At 41.0% G+C, this 24,861-nt stretch overlaps 1 protein-coding gene across 1 annotated transcript in view; it reads right to left on the reverse strand.

Moving 5' to 3' along the window:
• Window positions 1–24,861, reverse strand: part of CACNB4 (calcium voltage-gated channel auxiliary subunit beta 4) — an 83,103-nt gene that overhangs the window by 23,344 nt on the left and 34,898 nt on the right. The window contains exons 10-11 of the mRNA XM_070360674.1: window positions 20,922–21,073; window positions 18,805–18,900 (exon numbers count right to left, since the gene is read on the reverse strand). Coding sequence (XP_070216775.1) covers window positions 18,805–18,900; window positions 20,922–21,073 — 248 coding nt within the window. The remainder of the gene's footprint in view (window positions 1–18,804; window positions 18,901–20,921; window positions 21,074–24,861) is intronic.

Raw genomic sequence — 24,861 nt, forward strand, 5'->3', positions numbered from 1 at the left:
GAGTCGGCTCTTCCCATCAGGTGGCCAAAGTATTGGAGCTTCAGCATCAGTCCTTCCGATGAATATTCAGGGTTGATTTCCTTTAGGATTTACTGGTTTGATCTCCTTGAGTCCAAGGGACTCTCAAGAGTCTTCTCAAGACTCTTGTTATGATAGTTTCAGGTAAACAGCAAGGACTTAGTCATACATATACCTGAAACTCAGTGCTTTGGCCACCTCATGCAAGAGTTGACTCATTGGAAAGACTCTGATGCTGGGAGGGATTGGGGGCAGGAGGAGAAGGGGACGACAGAGGGATGAGATGGCTTCCAAACATGACTAATGGGCAAAGTAATGTCTCTGCTTTTTAATATGCTGTCTACGTTGATCATAGCTTTTCTTCCAAGGAGTAAGGATCATTTAATTTCATGGCTGCAGTCACCATCTGCAGTGATTTTGGAGCCAAAAAATAAAATCTCTCACTCGTTCCATTGTTTTCCCATCCATTTGCTATGAAGTGATGGGATCGGATGCCATGATCTTAATTTTCTGAATGTTGAGTATTAAACCAACTTTTTCACTCTCCTCTTTCACTTTCATCAAGAGGCACTTTAGTTCTTCGCTTTCTCCTATAAGAGTAGTGTCATCTGCATATCTGAGGTTATTGATATTTAACTACAGTGGAAGTGAAATAGATTTAAGGACTAGATCTGATAGATAGAGTGCCTGATGAACTATGGATGGAGGTTCGTGACATTGTACAGGAGACAGGGATCAAGACCATCCCATGGAAAAAAATGCAAAAAAGCAAAATGGCTGTCTGGGAGGCCTTACAAATAGCTGTGAAAAAAGAGAAAAAAAGCAAAGGAAAAAAGAAAGATATAAGCATCTGAATGCAGAGTTCCAAAGAATAGCAAGAAGAGATAAGAAAGCCTTCCTCAGTGATCAATGCAAAAAAATGAGAAAACAACAGAATGGGAAAGACTAGAGATCTCTTCAAGAAAATTAGAGATACCAAGGAACATTTCATGCAAATGGATGGGCTCAATAAAGGACAGAAATGGTATGGACCTAACAGAAGCAGAAGATATTAAGAAGAGGTGGCAAGAATACACAGAAGAACTGTACAAAAGATCTTCATGACCCAGATAATCACGATGGTGTGATCACTGACCTAGAGCCAGACATCCTGGAATGTGAAGTCAAGTGGGCCTTAGAAAGCATCACTATGAACAAAGCTAGTGGAGGTGATGGAATTCCAGTTGAGCTATTTCAAATCCTGAAAGATGATGCTGTGAAAGTGCTGCACTCAATATGCCAGCAAATTTGGAAAACTCAGCAGTAGCCACAGGACTGGAAAAGGTCAGTTTTCATTCAATCCCAAAGAAAGGCAATGCCAAAAATGCTCAAACTACCACACAATTGCACTCATCTCACATGCTAGTAAAGTAATGCTCAAAATTCTCAAGCCAGGCTTCAGCAATATGTGAACCATGTGAACTTCCAGATGTTCAAGCTGGTTTTAGAAAGGCAGAGGAACCAGAGATCAAATTGCCAACATCTGCTGGATCATGGAAAAAAGCAAGAGAGTTCAGAAAAACATCTATTTCTGCTTTATTGACTATGCAAAAGCCTTTGACTGTGTGGATCACAATAAACTGTGGAAAATTCTGAAAGAGATGGGAATACCAGACCACCTGACCTGCCTCTTGAGAAATCTGTATGCAGGTCAGGAAGCAACAGTTAGAACTGGACATGGAACAACAGACTGGTTCCAAATAGGAAAAGGAGTACGTCAAGGCTGTATATTGTCACCCTGTTTATTTAACTTATATGCAGAGTACATCATGAAATGTGAAAGTGGAGAGTGAAAAAGTTGGCTTAAAACTCAACATTCAGAAAACGAAGATCATGGCATCTGGTCCCATCACTTCATGGGAAATAGATGGGAAACAGTGGAAACAGTGTCAGACTTTATTTTCTGGGCTCCAAAATCACTGCAGATGGTGACTGCAGCCATGAAATTAAAAGACACTTACTCCTTGGAAGGAAAGTTATGACCAACCTAGATAGCATATTCAAAAGCAGAGACATTACTTTGCCAACAAAGGTCTGTCTAGTCAAGGCTATGGTTTTCCTGTGGTCATGTATGGATGTGAGAGTTGGACTGTGAAGAAGGCTGAGTGCCAAGAATTGATGCTTTTGAACTGTGGTGTTGGAGAGACTCTTGAGAGTCCCTTGGACTGCAAGGAGATCCAACCAGTCCATTCTGAAGGAGATCAGCCTGGGATTTCTTTGGAAGAATGATGGACTCATTGGAAAAGACTCTGATGCTGGGAGGATTGAGGGCAGGAGGAGAAGGGGGGCGACAGAGGATGAGATGGCTGGATGGCATCACTGACTCGATGGATGTGATGAGTCTGGTGAACTCTGGAGTTTATCAATATTCATGGTTTAAAGGGGTAGTATGTAGACAGCAACCCTTTCTTTCTTCCATATCACAATAAGAGTTCGGTGAATTCTCAAAACTGGAATAGATAAACCACCTGACCTGCACTTGGAAAAATATTATTTTTCAGGCTGACAGTTAGAACTGGACAGGCAAGATTTTTTTTTATTGTTGTTGTTGACAAGAATCTGCATATATTTAAAAGAAAAAGGAACTCATGGTACCAGGTTACATTTTAAGATAATGCTAGGCTAATTCTATTAGTCAAAAGCTGAAGGGACACAGCAGGAGAAATATCAATAACCTCAGATATGGATATTGTTCACCCTGATGGCAGAAAATCCTTTTCCAATACAATTAAAAAATCCTCTTGAACGCTCAAAAGAGATCTGTGTTTGGACAGTTTGGAATGTTCCTGCCTCCATGAAATCATGGCATCACAATCCCCTCACTTCATAAAAAATTTTCAGGCAGTGCAAACAGTTTCAAACTTTATTTTGGGGGCCATTGATTTAAGATACTGATTTCTTTTCCTTCAGATAAATACCCAGAAGTGGTATATATCTAAAGGAAATGATCCAGGATTGCTGGATCATATGGTAATTCTATTTTTAACATTCTCAGGAAGCTCCATACTGTTTTCCATAGAGGCTGCACCAATTTATACCCCACCATCAGTGTATGGGCGGAGGGGTTCGGGTTCCCTTTTCTCCACATCCTCGCCAACTCTGTTTTTTCTCAGTGTAAAGTGTGAGGTATTAGGTGATTGATTTGCATTTGTCTGATGATTAGTGATGTTGAGCACTTTTTTGTGTGCCCATAGGCCATTTGTATGTCTTCTTTGAGAAAATCTCTTTGGGTTCTCTGCCCATTTAGTTACTTGATGATGATGATGATTTTGCTATTTTGTTGTAAGTTCCTTATATCCTCCTATCAGATACATGGTTTGGAAATATTTTCTCCCATAGATTTCTTCTTCACTCTGTTGATTGTTTCCTTCTGCTGTGTAGAGCCTTATTATTTTGATGTAGTCTCACTTGTCTGTTTTTGCTTTTATTGCCTCTGCTTTGGTGTCATATCCAAAAAATGATTGTCAAGACCAATCAAAGAGCTTTTCCCTTGTATTTTCTTCTGGAAGTTTTATAGTTTCAGGTCTTACATGCAAGTCTTTAATCCATTTCAAGTTAATTTTCATGAGTGGTGTAAAATAGAAGCCCAGTTTCATTATTTTGCATGTGGATATACAGTTTTCCCAATACCAGTTATTCAGAGACTACTCTTTCCCCATTATGTGTTATTGGGCACCTTGTCAAAGATTTTGCCATTGTTGTTGTTCAGTTGCTAAGTCATGTCCGACTCTTTGTGACCCTGTGGACTGCAGCACACCAAGCTTTTCTGTCCTTCACTATCTCCTGGAGTTTGCTCAAACTCATGTCTATTGAGTCAGTGACTCAATTACCCCTTCTCTGTTACCCCTTCTCTCCTGCCCTCAGTCTTTCCCATCATCATGGTCTTTTCCAATGAGTCAGCACTTCCCAAAGTGTTGGAGCTTCAGCTTTAGAGATTAATTGACCATATAATATGCTGTCTAGGTTGGTCATAACTTTTCTTTTAAGGAGAAAGGGTCTTTTAATCTCATGGCTGCAGTCACTGTCTGCAGTGATTCTGGAGCAAGAAAATAAATTCTCTCACTGTTTCCATTGTTTCCCCATCTATTTGCCTTGAAGTGATGGGACCAGATGCCATGATGTTAGTTTTTGAATGCTGAGTTTTAAGCCAACTTTTTCACTCTCCTCTTTCACTTTCATCAAGAGGCTCTTCAGTTCTTCTTAAGCTTCTGCCATAAGGGTAATGTCATCTGCGTATCTGAGGTTACTGATACAGGATCCCAGTTCCCTGACAAGGGATTAGATTCAATGCCACAACTGGGAAAAACTCTAACTCCTAACAACTGGACTGCCAAGGAACTCCATCCTGTTCACTTTTTTCTTTTTCAAATTTATTTATTTTTATTAGAGGATGATTGCTTTACAATATTGGGTTGGTGTCTGAAATATATCAACATGAATCAATCATAGGTATACAATATACAGCCCTTCCCTCTTGAGACTCCCTCCCACCCCCCACCCCCCACCCTGTCCATTCTTAATCTTCAAAGGTTTTAACAACATTTATCAGTGCTACTGTCTGCAGAAGAGGCACCTGGTGTTTTTTATTGAGTCCATATTAACCCAATACTTTAAATCAAAGTACTGAAGGAAACCATTCAATATCACAGTAATTCAAGTCTATGCCCTGACCAGTAATGCTGAAGAAGCTGGTTGAATGGTTCTATGAAGACCTACAAGACCTTCTAGAACTAACACCCAAAAAAGATATCCTTTTCATTATAGGGGACTGGAATGTAAAAGTAGGGAGTCAAGAGACACCTGGAGTAACAGGCAAATTTGGCCTTGGAGTACAGAATGAAGCATGGCAAAGGCTAATAGAGTTTTGCCAAGAGAATGCACTGGTCATAGCAAACACCCTCTTCCAACAACACAAGAGAAGACTCTACACGTGGACATCACCAGATGGTCAACACTAAAATCAGATTGGTTATATTTTTGCAGCCAGAGATGGAGAAGCTCTATACAGTCAGCAAAAACAAGACCGGGGGAGCGGACTGTGGCTCAGATCATGAACTCCTTATTGCCAAATTCAGACTTAAATTGAAGAAAGTAGGAAAACCACTAGACCATTCAGGTATGACCTAAATCAAATCCCTTATGACTATACACTGGAAGTCAGAAATAGATTTAAGGGACTAGATCTGATAGAGTGCCTGATGAACTATGGATGGACACTGTACAGGAGACAGGAATCAAGACCATCCCCAAGAAAAGAAATGCAAAAAAAAGCAAAATGGCTGTCTCATGGAGGCCTTACAAATAGCTGTGTAAAGAAGGGAAGCGAAAGCAAAGGAGAAAGGAAAGATATAGCCATTTGAATGCAGAGTCCCAAAGAATAGCAAGGAGAGATAAGAAAGCCTTCCTCAGTGATCAGTGCAAAGAAGTAGAGGAAAACAATAGAATCTGAAAGACTAGAGATCTCTTCAAGAAAATTAGAGATACTAAGGGAACATTTCAGGCAAAGATGGGCACAATAAAGGACAGAAATGGTAGGGACCTAACAGAGGCAGAAGATATTAAGAAGAGGTGGCAAGAATACACAGAAGAACTGTACAAAAAAGATCTTCATGACCCAGATAATCACGATGGTGTGATCACTCACCTAGAGCCAGACATCCTGGAATGTGAAGTCAAGTGGGCCTTAGAAAGCGTCACTACAAACGAAGCTAGTGGAGGTGATGGAATTCGAATTGAGCTATTTCAAATCCTGAAAGATGATGCTGTGAAAGTGCTGCACTCACTATGTCAGCAAATTTGAAAAACTTAGCAGTGGCCACAGGACTGGAAAAGGTCAGTTTTCATTCCAATCCCAAAGAAAGGCAATGCCAAAGAATGCTCAAACTACTGCACAATTGCACTCATCTCACACACTAGTAAAGTAATGCTTAAAATTCTCCAAGCCAGGCTTCAGCAATACGTGAAGGCAGAGGAACCAGAGATCAAATTGCCAACATCCGCTGGATCATGGAAAAATCAAGAGAGTTCCAGAAAAACATCTATTTCTGCTTTATTGACTATGCCAAAGCCTTTGACTGTGTGGATCACAATAAACTGGAAAATTCTGAAAGAGATGGGAATACCAGACCACCTGACCTGCCTCTTGAGAAAACTGTATGCAGGTCAGGAAGCAACAGTTAGAACTGGACATGGAACAACAGACTGGTTCCAAATAGGAAAAGGAGTACGTCAAAGCTGTATATTGTCACCCTGCTTATTTAGCTTCTATGCAGAGTACATCATGAGAAACGCTGGGCTGGAGGAAGCACAAGCTGGAATCAAGATTGCGGGAGAAATATCAATATCCTCAGATATGCAGATGACACCACCCTTATGGCAGAAAGTGAAGAGGAACTAAACAGCCTCTTGATGAAAGTGAAAGAGGAGAGTGAAAAAGTTGGTTTAATGCTTAACATTCAGAAAACTAAGATCATGGCATCCAGTCCCATCACTTCATGACAGATAGATTGGAAACATGGAAACAGTGGCAGACTTTATTTTTCAGGGCTCCAAAATCACTAGTCACTGGTGACTGCAGCCATGAAATTAAAAGACACTTATTCTTTGGAAGGAAAGTTATGACCAATCTAGACAACATATTAAAAAGCAGAGACATTACTTTGCCAACAAAGGTCTGTCTAGTCAAGACTATGATTTTTCCAGTGGTCAGGTATGGATGTTAGAGTTGGACTGTAAAGAAAGCTGAGCACCGAAGAATTGATGCTTTTGAACTGTGGTGTTGGAGAAGACTCTTGAGAGTCCCTTGGACTGCAAGGAGATCCAACCAGTTCATCCTAAAGGAGATCAGTCCTGGGTGTTCACTGGAAGGACTGATGCTGAAGCTGAAACTCCAAACTTTGGCCGCCTGATGTGAAGAGCTGACTCATTTGAAAAGACCCTGATGCTGGGAAAGATTGAGGGCAGGAGGAGAGGGGATGACAGAGGATGAGATGGTTGGATGGCATCACCGACTCGCTGGACATGGGTTTGGTGAACTCTGGGAGTTGGTGATCGACAGGGAGGCCTGGCGTGCTGCGGTTCATGCAGTCGGAAAGAGTCGGACACGACTGAGCGACTAAACTGAACTGAACTGAACTGAAGGGAGAGAACTGTCCCTAACTGGGTATATCTAAGTTGGGTGACTGAAATTCCTGCAACAAGAGTAGTCCCTTTGGGACTGAGAGAAACTAGATCCTGTGTGGCCTTGTTTCATGAAGGAAACATCTGAAATTGATTAGTCACTTTTTCAAACGTCATGTTGTGAATTACTTTCTGTACTTGTACAGAATCCAGAGGCTCTGTACTAGTCAATGCACCTTCAGGGCTGGCACTTCAGTTAGGAGAATCCACGTGATTCTAAGTAATTTAAATAAAATTACTCGAATAGGGTGGTGTGATAGCAATACTACTGTCATAGGATCCTGGGTACTAACATTCACTTCAGAGGTCCTGTGTTTAATAGAGTAAATCTGAGTCCATTCAGCAATGGAAAATAAAGGGTGAGAGACGAGAACGACCATGGCTACTGTAATGTTGGAGGTTTGCAAGTCTCTGTGGAGGAGACGTGCTTCCCTCTTGCAGAGAGAGTGATGATTGTCATTTTACACGTACAGAAAAATTACAGAGCTCAAAGAGCCAGGGTCAGCTTTTGGTAACACAAGCCAGCTTGAAGCTAAACAGGATTAAAGGATTACATTTCATTTATATATTCAATTGTCTGCCTATCTGCTTTTCTCACCATGCATTGTGTAACAATACCATAGTACTGAGGCAACTTGAACTTTGCACTTCTTAAATGTACTATTTCAACTTCTCTGAAAAGGAAAAGGGTATCTGGTGCAAGCAAAATGAAATCCAGCACTATAGTGTATAACCCAAATGGAAATTCAGGCTGGTCATATAAAAACACACATATGAAACAGGCTTGTGGGTCCTCGTTTCTCAAGACCCTTTTCTGTCTGCATCATGCTTTTTCTTCTGTGAATCTAGAGGAAGCAATTGAATACTCACATTCAATTACACTATGTGTGGCTACTTTCCTGCCCCCAAGGCAGAGCTGAGTAGTTTTGTAAAGACCACATGGTCCACAAAGCCTAAAATATTTACTCCTTGGCACTTTACTCGAAATGTTTGCTGATCCCATTCTTAGAAGAAGCCTCACTCATGAAACCCATGATTCTCTCTGCAGGAATATATATATATATATATATATATATATATATATATATAATTATATAATCATTATCTAATGCTGGAATCAAGATTGCCAGGAGAAATATCAATAACCTCAGATATGCAGATGACACCACCCTTATGGCAGAAAGTGAAGAGGAACTAAAAAGCCTCTTGATGAAGGTGAAAAAGGAGAGTGAAAAAGTTGGCTTAAAACTCAACATTCAGAAAACGAAGATCATGGCATCCGGTCCCATCACTTCATGGGAAATAGATGGGGAAACAGTGGAAACAGTGTCAGACTTTATTTTTGGGGGCTCCAAAATCACTACAGATGGTGACTGCAGCCATGAAATTAAAAGACGCTTACTCCTTGGAAGAAAAGTTATGACCAACCTAGATAGCATATTGAAAAGCAGAGACATTACTTTGCCAACAAAGATCCATCTAGTCAAGGCTATGGTTTTCCAGTGGTCATGTATGGATCTGAGAGTTGGACTGTGAAGAAAGCTGAGCGCCAAAGAATTGATGCTTTTGAACTGTGGTGTTGGAGAGACTCTTGAGAGTCCCTTGGACTGCAAGGAGATCCAACCAGTCCATTCTGAAGGAGATCAGCCCTGGGATTTCTCTGGAAGGAATGATGCTAAAGCTGAAACTCCAGTAATTTGGCCACCTCATGTGAAGAGTTGACTCATTAGAAAAGACTCTGATGCTGGGAGGGGTTGGAGGCAGGAGGAGAAGGGGACAACAGAGGATGAGATGGCTGGATGGCATCACTGACTCGATGGACGTGAGTCTGGGTGAACTCCGGGAGTTGGTGATGGACAGGGAGGCCTGGCATGCTGCGATTCATGGGGTCGCAAAGAGTCGGACATGACTGAGCCACTGAACTGAACTGAACTGATATCATATATAGTAACCTATCTGTTGCCATTCAGTCTCTAAAGTCTGTCGGATGAGAAGACAGAGATCTTATGCTGACTTGGCAAAGATATATGACCTCTGGAAAGTCAGTTCATCTCTCTTGGTCTCAGTTCTCTCATTTGCTAAATGATCAGTCTTTCCCTAGAATTGTTCCATGAAACACTATATCGACAGGATGCTCTGTGGAAAAATGGTTCTATAGCCAAAATTTAGGAGAAGCAATGTACACTATCCTAATGGAGCTATAAAATATCTATTAGCATATTAAAGCTTTTGCAGTAAAGAGAATAGTCTGTTTGTTTACATAAATGTTGTCTCAAACACTTTTGGTACCAAAATGCTTTCTACCTATTGAACTGCATACTGGGAAGAACACACGCCAGGAAATACTACACCAGGTGCTTTTCAAGGTCCCTTTTTTTTCTTCAATAGTCCCTGAGTTCATTTTTCTCGGTACAGAGAGTTAATCTTTTCAGTACTTTTTTAGACTTCCCTTTCTAAGGACTGCTGCCTGTAATTTCTTAGCCATGCGAGACTCAGCTAGTGCAATTTGCTGACTTTTCAGATTGGAGATGCAGTGGCCAATTAAGGAAGTTGCAAATTCTCCTAGAGGAACTAAAATGACGCAGTCATCAGCCATCTTTGGATGACAATGATAATTACGGTCTTGAAGTAGGGGAAATGCAGATACATTTTGAGATTACTACTAGTTTTTATAATCTGAAGATTTTCTCAAAAATTCCAAAATGAATATACAGATTCTTCTTAGTATTATCAATGCTATTCAAACAATACCAAATGAACATGTCTAACAATGTGAATACAGAATGTATACAGAATATTAAATACAAAGTAACCTTGCTTATCCAGACTACTTGTTTAAGATTCCAGGTTATCAAACCAGTTATACAAAACAAGAAAGTGTTTATCCTGCTGACATAACAACAGGGCAAAGCTGCCTTCCCAGTGCATCAGGATGTTGGAGATTCCTGACATGAGGACACAGAGTAAGGCCACTCACAGTACCATCTGCATTGAAGTCCACTATCTTCTCTTGGTTCCAGTTATTTCAGATGTAATATGTTGTACTCACATACAACTACTCAACTACCAACCCTCTCAGCAGCTAAAATATATCAATAAGACAAGTTATTTTTCTCTAGTAATTATTAGAGACAAATGTTAATAAACACATTCTGTAAAAAGATCAAATTCATAAGGAACAAGTTTAGTTCATCTGAAATGCATCTCAAGGAATCACATACTGAGACTTCTTATAACATCATTAACCAAAACTTGTATAGATATTCCTCTAAACCAGTGTTAGTCAACAGGGAGTGATGGCTTTCCCTATGTACGAAGATATTTTCAGTTGCCACAACTCAGTAGTTGTTACTGGCCAGGGATGATGCTAAACATCCTACAATGCACAGGACAGGTCCCTATAACAAAAAATTATCCAACACACAACGTGGAGCAACCCTGATCTAAATTGTTCTTTCTTTTTTTCAGACTTTAAACTTTTTATTTTGTATTGGGGTATAGCCAATTAATAATATTGTGACTGTTGTTGTTCAGTTGCTCAGTTGTGTCCAATCCTTTGCGACCCATGGACTGCAGCATGCCAGGCTTCCCTGTCCTTCACCATCTCTCAAAGCTTGCTCAAACTCATGTCCATTGAGTTGGTGATGCCATCCAACCATCTCATCCTCTGTCATCCCTTTCTCCTCCTGCCTTCAATCTTTCCCAGCATCAAGGTCTTTTCCAATGAGTCGGCTCTTCCCATCAGGTGGCCAAAGTATTGGAGCTTCAGCATCAGTCCTTCCGATGAATATTCAGGGTTGATTTCCTTTAGGATTTACTGGTTTGATCTCCTTGAGTCCAAGGGACTCTCAAGAGTCTTCTCCAAGACTCTTGTTATGATAGTTTCAGGTAAACAGCAAAGGGACTTAGTCATACATATACATGTATCTGGAGAAGGCAATGGCAGGCAACTCCAGTACTCTTGCCTAGAAAATCCCATGGATGGAGGAGCCTGGTAGGCTGCAGTCCATGGGGTCGCTACTAGTCAGACGCGACTGAGAGACTTCACTTACACTTTTCACTTTCACGAAATGGAGAAAGAAATGGCAACCCACTCCAGTGTTCTTGTCTGGAGAATCCAAGGGACGGCAGAGCCTGGTGGGCTGCCATCTATGGGGTCGCACAGAGTCGGACATGACTGAAGCGACTTAGCAGCAGCAGCATATATGTATCCATTCTTCCTCAAAACCCCTTCCCATCCAGGCTGGCACATAACATTGAGTAGAGTTCCACGTGCTATACAATAGGTCCTTGTTGTTTATCCATTTTGAATATAGCAGTGTGTACACTTGCAGATGACACCACACTTATGGCAGAAAGTGAAGAGGAACTAAAAAGCCTCTTGATGAAAGTGAAAGAGGAGAGTGGAAAAAGTTGGCTTAAAGTTCAACATTCAGAAAATGAAGATCATGGCATCTGGTCCCATCAGTTCATGACAAATAGTTGGGGAAACAGTGGCTGACTTTATTTTTCTGGACTCCAAAATCACTGCAGATGGTGACTGTAGCCATGAAATTAGAAGACCCTTACTCCTTGGAAGGAAAGTTATGACCAATCTAGATAGCATATTAAAAAGCAGAGACATTACTTTGCCAACAAAGGTCCATCTAGTCAAGGCTTTGATTTTTCCAGTGGTCATGTATGGATCTGAGAGTTGGACTGTGAAGAAAGATTAGCGCCGAAGAATTGATGCTTTTGAACTGTGGTGTTGGAGAAGACTCTTGAGAGTCCCTTGGACTGCAAGGAGATCCAACCAGTCTATCATAAAGGAGATCAGTCCTGGGTGTTCTTTGGAAGGACTTATGCTGAAGCTGAAACTCCAATACTTTGGCCACCTCATGTGAAGAGTTGACTCATTGGAAAAGACCCTGATACTCGGAGGGATTGGGTGCAGGAGGAGAAGGGGACGACAGAGGATGAGATGGCTGGATGGAACCACCAACTCAATGGCCATGAGTTTGAGTGAACTCCAGGAGTTGGTGATGGACAGGGAGGCCTGGCGTGCTGCAATTCATGGGGTCGCAAAGAGTTGGACACGAATGAGCGACTGAACTGAACTGAACTGAGTGTATATGAACTGCTCTTTTAATCTAAAAAAGATCTATGAAGTAATATCTGCAAGGATATTCATGACCTCACAGATTGTTTGCCAACTGCTGACTCAACCAACTGGAATCTTATTAGACTACATGCTTCTTGAAGGCAGGAATGTGTCTTTGTCTCCTTAGCATCTAGCAAGGTAACAGGTCTAATGCTTAAATAATGGCATTTAGTTCTCACCAAGAGGGTTGATTTTAGGTGATGAGAAATGAAATATTTCCTACTGCATCAGTAAAAAGGATGTCACAGTCATCAGAAATTGCAGCCCTCCAATGTGAGCTGGTGAGCCTTAAAGGCACTTTAGGAAGGAAAAGAATACCAGTCACAGACTGCAGCCACTCCCCACAGTGAGCCCCAGGGGAGCTCAAAATGTAAAAAAATGCAGCGTACTGGCCCCAGTTAGCTGAGATGCACATGAAAGGAATGATTTCAGTGAGCCCAGACTCTTGCACCTTCCCATTCATATAAAAGTGCTAAATTCCTTAACTTGAGATATCTGGTTTTTTTTTTTATTAACAATAATCTTTCGACATTAAGACTACCTACCCTTTGTTGCAAAACTTCTGTTTAACCTGGCTCCTCTCTTACCTCCTCAGAGTGGTTCTCTAAGGATTACTTGAGATGCTGTCTCTTGGGCTTATAGTCCTAAAAATTCCCACGGAATAAAATGTAATCCTCAACTTTTAGGTTGTGAATATTTTTTAAGTCGACAGTGAGCTACACAGAATTGAGATGAATAAATCTTTGAATTTGTTTGATTTAACCTTATAGAGGCATGGATACCATGTCCTCAGAGGTGCACACATGTTCTCTGAAACATCTTAACGATGTTTTGAAACAACAGGCATGTTACTTGATTTGACGTATCTTCTGTTTAATTTTATACTCTTCTCTTCCCTGGGCTCTACAACCCTCATGATCTCCATAACATGTCTATGCTGATCACATCCAAACTCTAGGTAGAATGAGAGTGTCAAAGTAGGGAAGGGATGTCAGAGGCCACAGCCTTTGGTCTTCACCAGATGAGATTCCTTCCACAACACCTGACATCAGGTCCCAGGTCCCACTCCACTCCCACCCCTACCTCCAACTGAATGCAACTAGAGACAAGTTCTCTACTTAGACAGCCATTATGGAACGCCTTCCTCCTTTTGGGTAAGTCTGATTGCTGCGCCAAATGAAATCAGACAGGCCCAACTACTCTCAAGTCCACCCAGATCTGCTCCTCAAACTCAACAGAGATTAGCCACACATCTGGAACCTCCTGGAAGCAGTGCTGCTCTCACAGTGTGAACTCAGACATGGTCAATGAGATCTGCGATGTTTAATTGGCATCTTTCCTTTGGTACATTTCCCTCTTTAATTTCCACCATTCAAGCAGATGGCAGGGTCTGTGCTTCCTTGTCTGCTGAGAGAAGGGGTGTTTGTTACAGGAAATTGACTGCTCTCCATTTCCCCTTCTGGATTTTGTGTCCTTAAAGCCTAAACTGGTTGGAAACATTTTGTGCTAACTGCCTCTGGAAACAAATGAAGGTGGGGACGCTTTTAGATACAACAAAAGCAAAGAGGATGTTCCTTTAATAGCAATGGGGGGGGTGGGCGGGGCAGAGGAAGATACTGACAGAGAAGGGAGCTCTCTTGCCAGTGCCCCAGAGAGGAGGGGCTATGTGTCTCCCTGCCTTGCCAAAGACCCTTTGTTCCCAATAAGGAAGGTCTGATGCAACACAACATCCATTCTTTTTCTTTTTTAAGATATTTATTTGGCTGCACTGCGTCTTAGTTGCGAAATGCAGGATCTTTAGTTGAGGCATAGAAACTTTTAGTTAAGTCATGTGGGATCTAGCTCCCTGACAAGGGATTGAACCTCGGCCACCTGCATCGCAAGCTCAGAAGCTTAGCCACTGGACCACCATGTAAGTCCCACAGCACCCATTTTTAAGGACCATGTGGATTTGGTCAATGAATTGGTTCTCTGAATTGGAGCTCCTCCCCTCACTCTCTCAACTTTCTTGCCAACCCCACCCTTACCATTTGGGGGTTCTTGTTCTGCTCTTGGTTAGGGTAAAGGCAGCTGCAAGCGTGGTTAAGCATCCTGCCTGCCCAAGTGGGCTAGGGGTCAAAGTGGAAAATGTGCTGTTTCTCACACAGCGAACTTGGGGGCCAGAAATGCATCCACACGACACAGCTATGTGTCCAGTGGAGTGGTACAGTGGACAGAGCTTTGGAGCCAGACATATCCAGGGTTGAGTCTTGGGGCTCACTTATTTTTTTATTTATATTGGAGCACAACTAATTGTTACTTCCAATAAATTTCTTAATGGGGACTTAGCTTTCTCCTGGAGAAACTAAGAATGGTGTTATTTACTCTGGTGTCACAGAGGTGTATGCCCCCATTCCCCTGGAGTGAGGACCTGCTGTGATGAGAGCAGTCAGCAGATAGCCTTGCGTTGCTGTGCCTTCAGGATCCACCAGGTATTCAAGCAAGGCCATGCTCTCCCTGGGCTGCTCCTAGACACTGCCTGAGTATGGCGACTAGAGCCAGAACATTTCTGCCCAAAATGAGGATCCTCTGCTGCTACTGCTGCTAAGTTGCTTCAGTCGTGTCTGACTCTTCGTGACCCCATGGACTGCAGCCTACCAGGCTCCTCTGCCCATGGGATTTTCCAGGCAAGAGTACTGGAGTGGGGTGCCATTGCCTTCTCCGGAGGATCCTCTAGTACTCTGGGAATCCCCAGCTCCTAGGGGGAGACTTTCTCAAAGTCTGAAGGTCTTCCTCCCCACTTTTTCCTTCCTTCTTTCCTTTCTCTGAGTCAGAACTGCATCAGATCTGGAGGCTCTCCTTCCAGTTCTACTTCTGTTCCCCTCCACCCTTTTTTTTTTTTTTCTCATAGGCATTTGTTGTTGTTGTTCAGTTGCTCTGTCATGTCCGAATCTTTGCAACTGCATGGACTGCAGCACACCAGGCTGCCCTGTCCTTCACTATCTCTCTGAGTTTGTTCAAACTCATGTCCATTGAGTTGGTGAGCCTATCTCATCCTCTGTCGCTCCCTTCTCCTCCTGCTCTCAATCTTTCCCAGCATCAGGGTCTTGTCCAGAGAGTTGGCTCTTCACATCAGGTGGCCAAAGTATTGGAGTTTCAGCTTCAGCATCAGTCCCAATGAATGTTCAGGACTGACTTTCTTTAGGATTGACTGGCTTGATCTCCTTGCAGTCCAAGGGACTCTCAAGAGCCTTCTCCAGAACCACAATTCAAAAGCATCAATTCTTTGGCGCTCAGCCTTCTTTATGGTCCAACTCTCACATCTGTACCTGACTACTGGAAAAACCATAGCTTTGACTATATGGACCTTTGTAGTTCATAGTGAAAGTGATGTCTCTGCTTTTTAATACACTGTCTAGGTTCATCATAGCTTTCCTTCCAAAGAGCATCTTTTAATTTTCTGGCTACAGTCACTGTCTATTTCTGCTTTACTGACTATGCCAAAGCCTTTGACTGTGTGGATCACAATAAACTGTGGAAAATTCTGAAAGAGATGGGAGTACCAGACCACCTGACCTGCCTCTTGAGAAAACTGTATGCAGGTCAGGAAGCAACAGTGAGAACTGGACATGGAACAACAGACTGGTTCCAAATAGGAAAAGGAGTACGTCAAAGCTGTATATTGTCACCCTGCTTATTTAACTTCTATGCAGAGTACATCATGAGAAACACTGGGCTGGAGGAAGCACAAGCTGGAATCAAGATTGCCGGGAGAAATATCAATAACCTCAGATATGCAGATGACACCACCCTTACGGCAGAAAGTGAAGAGGAACTAAAGAGCCTCTTGATGAAAGTGAAAGAGGAGAGTGAAAAAGTTGGCTTAAAACTCAACATTCAGAAAACAAAGATCATGGCATCCGGTCCCATCACTTCATGGCAAATAGATGGGGAAACAGTGGAAACAGTGTCAGACTTTATTTTTTGGGGCCCCCAAATCACTGCAGATGGTGACTGCAGCCATGAAATTAAAAGACGCTTACTCCTTGGAAGGAAAGTTATGACCAACCTAGATAGCATATCAAAAAGCAGAGACATTGTTTTGTCAACAAAGGTCTGTCTAGTAAAGGCTATGATTTTTCCAGTGGTCATGTATGGATGTGAGAGTTGGACTATAAAGAAAGCTGAGTGCCAAAGAATTGATGCTTTTGAACTGTGGTGTTGGAGAAGACTCTTGAGAGTCCCTTGGACTGCAACGAGATCCAACCAGTCCATCCTAAAGGAGATCAGTCCTGAATATTCATTGGAAGGACCGATGCTAAAGCTGAAACTCCAATACTTTGGCCACCTGATGTGAAGAGCTGACTCATTTGAAAAGACCCTGATGTTGGGAAAGACTGAGGGCAGGAGGAGAAGGGGATGACAGAGGATGAGATGGTTGGATGGCATCACCGACTCGATAGTCATGGGTTTGGCTGGACTTCGGGAGTTGGTGATGGACCGGGAAGCCTGGTGTGCTGTGGTTCATGGGGTTGCAAAGAGTCGGGCATGACTGAGTGACTGAACTAAACTGAACTGAACTGTCTGCAGTGGCTTTATAGCCCAAGAAGATAAAATCTGCCACTGTTTTCATTTTTTTCTCTTCTATTTGCCATGAAGTGATGGGACCAGATGCCATGATCTTAGTTTTTTGAATGTTGATGTTTAAGCCAGGTTCTTCACTCTCATAGGCATTTTCCCTAATAAATCTGTACTTTGAATTCACTTAAGTGTCTGCTTCTCAGAAAACCCAACTGATATAACTATCCCTAGAAAACTGTTCTAAAAATTTAAAACAATAGCATAGTTCCTGTCTTTTGGTAGCTGCTCAGTTCAAGGTTCGCTTCCTCCAAGTGGGATGCATTACAGGGTCAGGGACTGAGTAACACACTTCTATATCTGCTCAGTACTTTAAGCATGGATTCCATGTATAAGTGAACTTCATTAGTCAGCAATGTGGAGTTAGACTTCTTAATATAGCATTCCAGACTCTGACCTATCAAGATTATCTGCAGGCAGGTAACCATGTTTGGGTGTGTGAACAGGTGGCTTGGATTGTGAGGGAAGGAAATTGGCTTGGGTGCTAGGAAGACCTAAATCTAATCTTAATTTGCTGTGTACCTTAGGGAAATCACTTAACCTCTCTGTCTTCAGTTGACTCAACTATATAATGGGGATAATACTGCTTAGTTTACTAACTGTGAGGGTTAGAGGTAATCTAGGTAAGGCATCTAGCACAGTGTCTGGCCCATTAGACGCTTGTCTAATGTGTTGCCTGTATATCCTGATTCTTACCCTGTAGTCTTAGTGCCTACATCATTTCATTCATTCAATATTTATTGTAGGTCTACTATGATAGGAACTTGAGACATAACAGTGAAACTGACAGGCACAGATCCTCACAGAGTCTGACAGGTTGGCACATCATAGTACAAAGTACATCCAGTAATTATAACAGAAACATTTAGATGCTGCTTATTATGTGCTAGGTACTGTTCTAAGAGCTGTACTATACATTCACTCACTGAACCTTTATATCAATCCAACCATATATCTGCTCAAGATGAGATAACTAGGGATGTGATAGATTTGAACCCAGGCAGTCAGCTTCAGAGTCTATATTTTTAACAGCTACATTGTGGCTTCTCTCAACATCTGAATTAGATTTTATGGCTCCACAGAGCAGGAATGATCCTTATACAAGTATATAACAAAACCCAGTGAATTCAATTAGTAGACAAACAGTTATTTCCTTAGAGAAACAGTTATTTCCTTTACAGAAATAGTAAGTCAGCCGAGCAGGTGTAGACACTCCTGACCCACATGACAGTTACCATCCCCCAACCTCCCACTTCCTCACTATTTGCTCAGCTTTGAACTCAGCAGCTGTTCTCTGGCAGTGGCCTTAGAAGAAAAATTGTTATAATACCGTTTTTCACCTTACTTAGCCTTGACCTTTTCATCTGCAGTAACCACAGGGCTCTTCTGGTTCTAATAAATTCTCAATTTTCGGTGTCATAATCTTTTATGCCTATCAGAACTTTCTGGCAGAAAAGTTAAAGTCAAATCGGTGTGTTTTATTTGTTGTTTTCTTTTCATAAAAGCATCCACATGACTGCATTAAGTAGTTTGCTGAGTGTCTGCAAGGCAGTCAAGGTGGCAGTAAGGACATTGGACCCCAGACACGAAGTTCATTTCTTATTATGTGGCAGACAATAACCAAGCTTTGGATGCCTGGGTAGCCAAAGTGACAGCAGCAGTTTGTTCCAAGAAATCCTTTAGGTTTATGACAACATACCATTCTCATGACCATTCTAGAATAAAAATGACAATGCTAATATGATAAAAACCCACTAGCCTCTTCTAACTAGTCAAGAATGATTAAGACAAAAAAAAATGATTGTACTTACAGGGGGGCACTGTGCAAGTTTATCAGCTGCTACCAGTTGAACATTTAAGTGTTTACTTTGAGACTTTCCTCTCGATTTAATCAACCGCTGTAAAACCTGATAGAAGAAGACATGAATCTGAGATACTATCAGTGAGTTGAAAGAAAACCAAATAAATCAAGACTTTTTTTTCAGAGTCTGTTTAACCCTGAGTATTTAATAGGGAGGGAACACAAAATGACAAGTTTTGTATACATATAAACTCTCTAGTGACATCATTCAGTTACATTGGCTTTCAGTTATAGTGGATTTGATATGTCCATCCTATTCTTGCTACATGTGAGGTCTTGGTGGGTTCTTAAGTCCGCTTCCTAGATTTTATCCAGAGATTTCAAAAAGAGCCCTGCAAAAGTGGAGGCACTGATCTGTACCAGATCATTTATGTCCAAATTCAGTTGAGTAGCATTTTGGTTCACTATCTTGATGTCTGATCAATATCAGAGTCACTTATATATTTGACTCTTTATGTCATTGATAATTATTAAGGCATTCCAGTCTAATCTGACATTAATAGGACAATTTCATCTTCAAAATCTAGGCAAAACATTTGCACTGGTATATTGCTACCTATAAACCAGTGATATACCTATGTCTTTTGGGGCACTGCTGTAACGGCATTTTTCTATATACTCCTCTTTCCCTTAATTATTTTTTAGCTGAAATAGGATGCTTCCTTGCAAATAGTACTAATCTATGAGGCTCTATGATACCACAGCACACATATCCACGAGGGGACCCGTTCCTGCACTTATGGACTCACTGGCGATTGGGGCCAGAGGGTTGAACTCTGTTCCGCTGCAGTGAAGGGTGCTTGACTCCCCTTCAGTTCTGGGTCAGCGACTCTAAGTGGTCAAAGCCATTTCACTCCATTCTAATGATTGCCCAAAGGTCCTGGCTTGGTCAGGACTCCAAGCTCACCCTGCACAGAACCAGTGCCTAGAGAGATGGAAGGCTGAGGAGGTCAGGAGGGTTGGGAAGGGCACATGCTTCCCCTGGGAGAGGAGACTACTGGTCCAGTTTGAAGTCGAATATGCATTTAAGCAAGAAAATGAACTCTTGGAGCCACTGCAAAGAAACTGATTGTTAAGGTAGTACCTCCCAAGGGTATCTATTTCATATTCACTTCTTAAAATTAAAAAACATCCAAGTCAAAAGGGACCAATTTAAAAATAAATAAATAAATGGATATATAAAAGTTTGTAAGGGAAAAAAGGGACCGATTTGAGGCTGTCTCACTTTTATTTTTATCTCCCCCATTGGCATAAAGATACATGGCAGATACTCCATTGTGCTTCATCATAGAATAATTATATTCCTTGAAGGATTCTCCAGGCCAGAATACTGGGGTGGCTAGCCTTTCCCTTCTCCAGGGGATCTTCCCAACCCAGGGATCAAATCCAGGTCTCCTGCATTGCAGGCAGATTCTTTACCAGCTGAGCCACTGGGGAAGCCCAAGAACACTGGAGTGGGTAGCCTATCCCTTCTCTAGTAGATCTTCCCGACAACCAAACCGGGGTCTCCTGCATTGCAGGCGGATTCTTTACCAACTGAGCTATCAGGGAAGCCCTGAAGAACCCAACCTAAGCATAAATGCACGGATCTATAAAGTTTCCACGAGAGATGTTATACAGTAATCTTTGGCTTTAGATTTATGGTAAATATTTGTGTACTTCTTGAACTATTTTCTCTCTCAACTGGGGAGATAATATAGGTGATATAATAATCAATTTTACCTAAGAGATTTACCAAGATAGCACCTAAAATCTCTGAAAAGCCAGACTTAACTTTTCATCATCTTTCCTGCTTTGTTTTTTTTTTTTTTGCTTTTTTATTATATTCTTGCATAACTGCCTGGTTTGGGAACCACACAGACAATGAGTTTCTTGAAGGAATAAATTATTCTTTATTTGCTATCTCAAAACTTCAAGAATCTGTACAGAACAGGTGAATCAAAAACAGTATTCATTAAAAGGGTCTTAAAAAGACATTTTCTTTGCCACAAACAAAAATGCGCAGAGTGAAGAGTGTTTCAAAAGAAATTGACCTTCTAAATCTTAAGACAGAAATGAGCTAATTACCTTTGGAGATGAGACTTTTACATGAACAATAATTGGTGCTAAGGAGGTCTTTATAAGTTGTGCTGGGTGATTGATGGTGTCTGCATCAAGAACAACCAGTTGCAAAGATCTTGCCAACTCAAAGATTCTTTCAATTTCACTTTGTACTTCCGCTAAAAGAAGATAAATAACAAATAACAGGTCATGGTATTTTTATTAATTAGTTCCTATATTTAAAAAATAGTACCTCTTTCAGATATGTTAGTCTACATTGCAAAACCGAATATTTTGAATTTTCATAGTTCTATCTAACTTAAGATCTTTTCCAAAGAGAGACGGGTTTTGAATTTTACCCAAAACCAAATAGTTGGTGGAAAAAACTGAGATGGTGCACTGGATTTGCTTCTTACACTCACTCTAATATTTAGCTATTTACATAGCTATGTTGTTTTGATTGTGATTTTGTTCTAAAGAACTTTTATTTTAGCTCTAGAAGCTGAAACCACATTTTAGGAAGCAACCAAAATACAGGTGCAGAGCAACATCACATGGAAAACAAACGGCACTGAAATACGTCTACCAATCAACAGTTTGCAGGTTAATGTTTATGGAAATGTTTTTATAAAGTCTTGCGGCTCATCTGTTCTGACTGATATGCACATTTTTGTATCCTTGTTAAATGTTCTGGACCTACTCTTACAATTAGCATACTGCTAAGTCTTCCCAGGGACGGGGGAGCCTGGTGGGCTGCCGTCTATGGGGTCACACAGAGTCGGACATGACTGAAGTGACTTAGCATAGCATAGCAAGCCTTCATTAAGTGCTAGGGCCAGTGGACTTATTCTATGGCATGATTATCTTCAGGATTAAAAAAATACAACTTAATACCAATTATATTAAAGTGTCACAATGCATTTTGATGCAGATCTACTGGGCCAGGTTTAATAGCCAACTGACCTGAATTTGTGCATGAATCTGGTCAAATGAAAGATCTAGTTATTTTCAATGTTCAAAGCAATCTGGCTGTTGTTTAAGTAAAAATTAAGCAGATTATCTGCAAAACATAATATGGATTTCTGAAATATAAAAGCTTGTTGTAATATATCTTCTTATAAATCACCTGATTTATTGAGCATGTCCAAAATCTGAATTAGTCTATTTAATTTTCAGAGAGATGGTCTCGTTTTGCTTTTTGGTTTCTTTTGGCTACAGGTATAACCTACCAATATTGTAATCTTGTCTAAATTACACGGAGTAGACAAAGGCATCTAATTTAAATTATTTCAAAGATGGACTAAGAAAAAGTTGATGTCACTCTAAATATCCTCATTGAAAAGGGTATGTGCCAGAATCTCATGATTTGTTTTGCTTATTCAGAATAAACACAAATTTATGTCAATCACCAAAAGATCTCCTTTTTAACCGAATAGACTGACAGGGTGTGTGGGATCATGAACGCTCAAGTCTATCATGTTAACTATTTTCTAGGGCTCCGCATAATAGCATAAAATTCTTATAAAATTCTTATTTCCCACAAAATCACTGATGTTTAATGCATGATCTGTATTAGAAGTATTAATTTAAAGAGTCAGCAGGACCTAGTAGAAGCTGTTTAGTTCAACTTCTGACTCACAACATGTTCTCAGATTTCCTTCCTGTAATGGGTTGAATTGCATCCCCCTCCAGATTCCTATGTTGAAGTCATAACCCCCTGGTACCTCAGAATGTAACCTCATTTTTGAGATAGGGTCTTTATAGAGATCATCAAGTTAAAACGAGGTCATTAGGGTGAGTGTTACTTCAGTACGACTGGTGTCTTTATAAAAATTGGAAATTTGGAGACAGGCACACACAGAGGAGAACCTGTGTGAAGATGGATGCAGAGACTGGAGAGATGCTTCTAAAGAGAGGAATGCCGGAGATTGCCAGAAAAACCCCAAGAAACTAGCAGAGAGGCATGGAAGACAGTCTTTCTCACATTCCTCAAAAGGAAGCAATCTTGTTGATACCTTGATCTTAAATTTCTAGCCTCCAGAATTCTGAGGCAATAAATTTCCATTAAAAAAAAAAAGTCATCATATTATCCAATACCAATGGCCTGAAAGATTTCACATTACTTTGAATGGTGCCTAGCTTTCAATATAGCAATGTAAAGAATCTGGACAATTTGGCTTATTTGCAAAATTCTGAAATACAGTCTACATTTATTAGCAACAACAACCTACTTATCCCTTTTTTCCCTCATATGTCAGAAACAGAAAGATTTTTTTCCAATGGAAAAGTTTGGAAAATAAAGTCTGTTTTTATTGTAGTAAGTTTTAGCTGTTGGGATGTAGGTTTTTTTGTTTGTTTGTTTGTTTTTCCATTAAACTGTCACCGTTGAATGTAACTCCTGTTTTAGTACTCCTGGTACTAAAACAAGGTTATACTGCTTTAAGCTTCAAATTTTAATACAATGTTTTCTGAAGTAGCAAAAAAGGCAGTGAGGCAAACTAGATTGCCCTGGTGCAAAGAACCCTTGAGGCACTCAGAGTCTCTGTGTAAATAATTCAGAGATACTTGGGCCTCATTTACTTTGCACGAGCAATGAGGTAAGTGTAATGGTTTGGGAGATTTTCTTGACCTCATCCTTGAGGTTCAGCTTGCAGGGTCTTAGTTCCCTGACCAGGGATTGAACCTAGGCCCTGGAAGTGAAAGTGCTGAGGGCAGGCACACCTACTGCTTAACCAACACGAAGCCTGGGCCATGGCTATCAACAGAGAGGTGCTGGGGCAGAGCAGGCCAGGAGGCTGCAGAGGTCCACTCTATGTACTGGCGTGGGTCCAATACTTGAATAATATGTATAAGGAATACAATAACTAAACTATACATGTGAGAAAGAAAGTTATTATCTACACAGCCCATTTTTTACCCACACCGCAGGGCTTGTGGGATCCTAGTCCCCTGACCAGGGATTGAACTCAGGCCCTCTGAAATGGAATCACAGAGTCCTAACCACTGGACTGCCAGGGAATCCCCTCATATCCTTCTTTTTTTGTTGTTTTAAAGAAAAACTTTAACCAAATCTAACAATATCTTGACTACCATGCTGATTCCAGTCAAAGCCTTGTAACAATATTATTCCAGACAAATGAACTCTGCTAAGTCATGGACTAGGATCCTGGGAGACCTGAGAGAACACTTCTCTGATAACTCGGCTGCAGCTGGTCTGGACTCAGCTCTCATAGCAACTCTGTCACCTGTGATCTTTCTCTCATATCTAAATGCTTAAGCTATGTCAATGGCTCTTTGCGGCCCCAAATGACATTTTCCAAGGGGAGTACCTTGGAACACTAATCTCATGAGATAGCAAACACAAAGAAGGGATTTTCTACAAGGGAAATACCCCATTTTTAATAGCTTCTCTAGGAATTTCAAACATGCATTACCTTCTTTATCTTCATGTCTCTAAGAAGTCTTGCAGTGAAGAAACCTGACAACTATTTAATCCATAAATTTCAAATTTATTTGACCATGAAAAACATACTATTTGTATCTTTTAAAAAATCAGCATTTTGGGACTTCCCTTGTGGTCCAGTGGTTAAGACTCTGAGCTTCCAATGCAGGGGACATGGCTTCGATCCCTGATGGAGGAACTAGTATCCCACATGCCATGTGGTAAGGCCAAAAGAATAAAATCAACATTCTGTGGGATCTATTTTGGAGGTCTCTTTAGCAAAGCATACTAGAGCCCTAATATACTGGCCTAAACCTATTTTTTCAGTCTCTTCCGTTGCTCTCAATTCATGCCCTCCACTTCCTTTTTCTAAGCATGATCTGCAAGAAAAACCACTTATTTCTCAACCACATATTGTTTCTATGTCAATGCTTTTGTACATTCTTGACTGCCTTAAGAACCAGCTCAAAAAAAAAAACACAAAAAACACAAAACTGTAAAGTTTTCTCAGATACCTCTTACTCC

Source organism: Bos mutus, chromosome 2 (genome assembly GCF_027580195.1).
Source record: "Bos mutus isolate GX-2022 chromosome 2, NWIPB_WYAK_1.1, whole genome shotgun sequence".
NCBI classification, from domain to species: Eukaryota; Metazoa; Chordata; class Mammalia; order Artiodactyla; family Bovidae; genus Bos; species Bos mutus.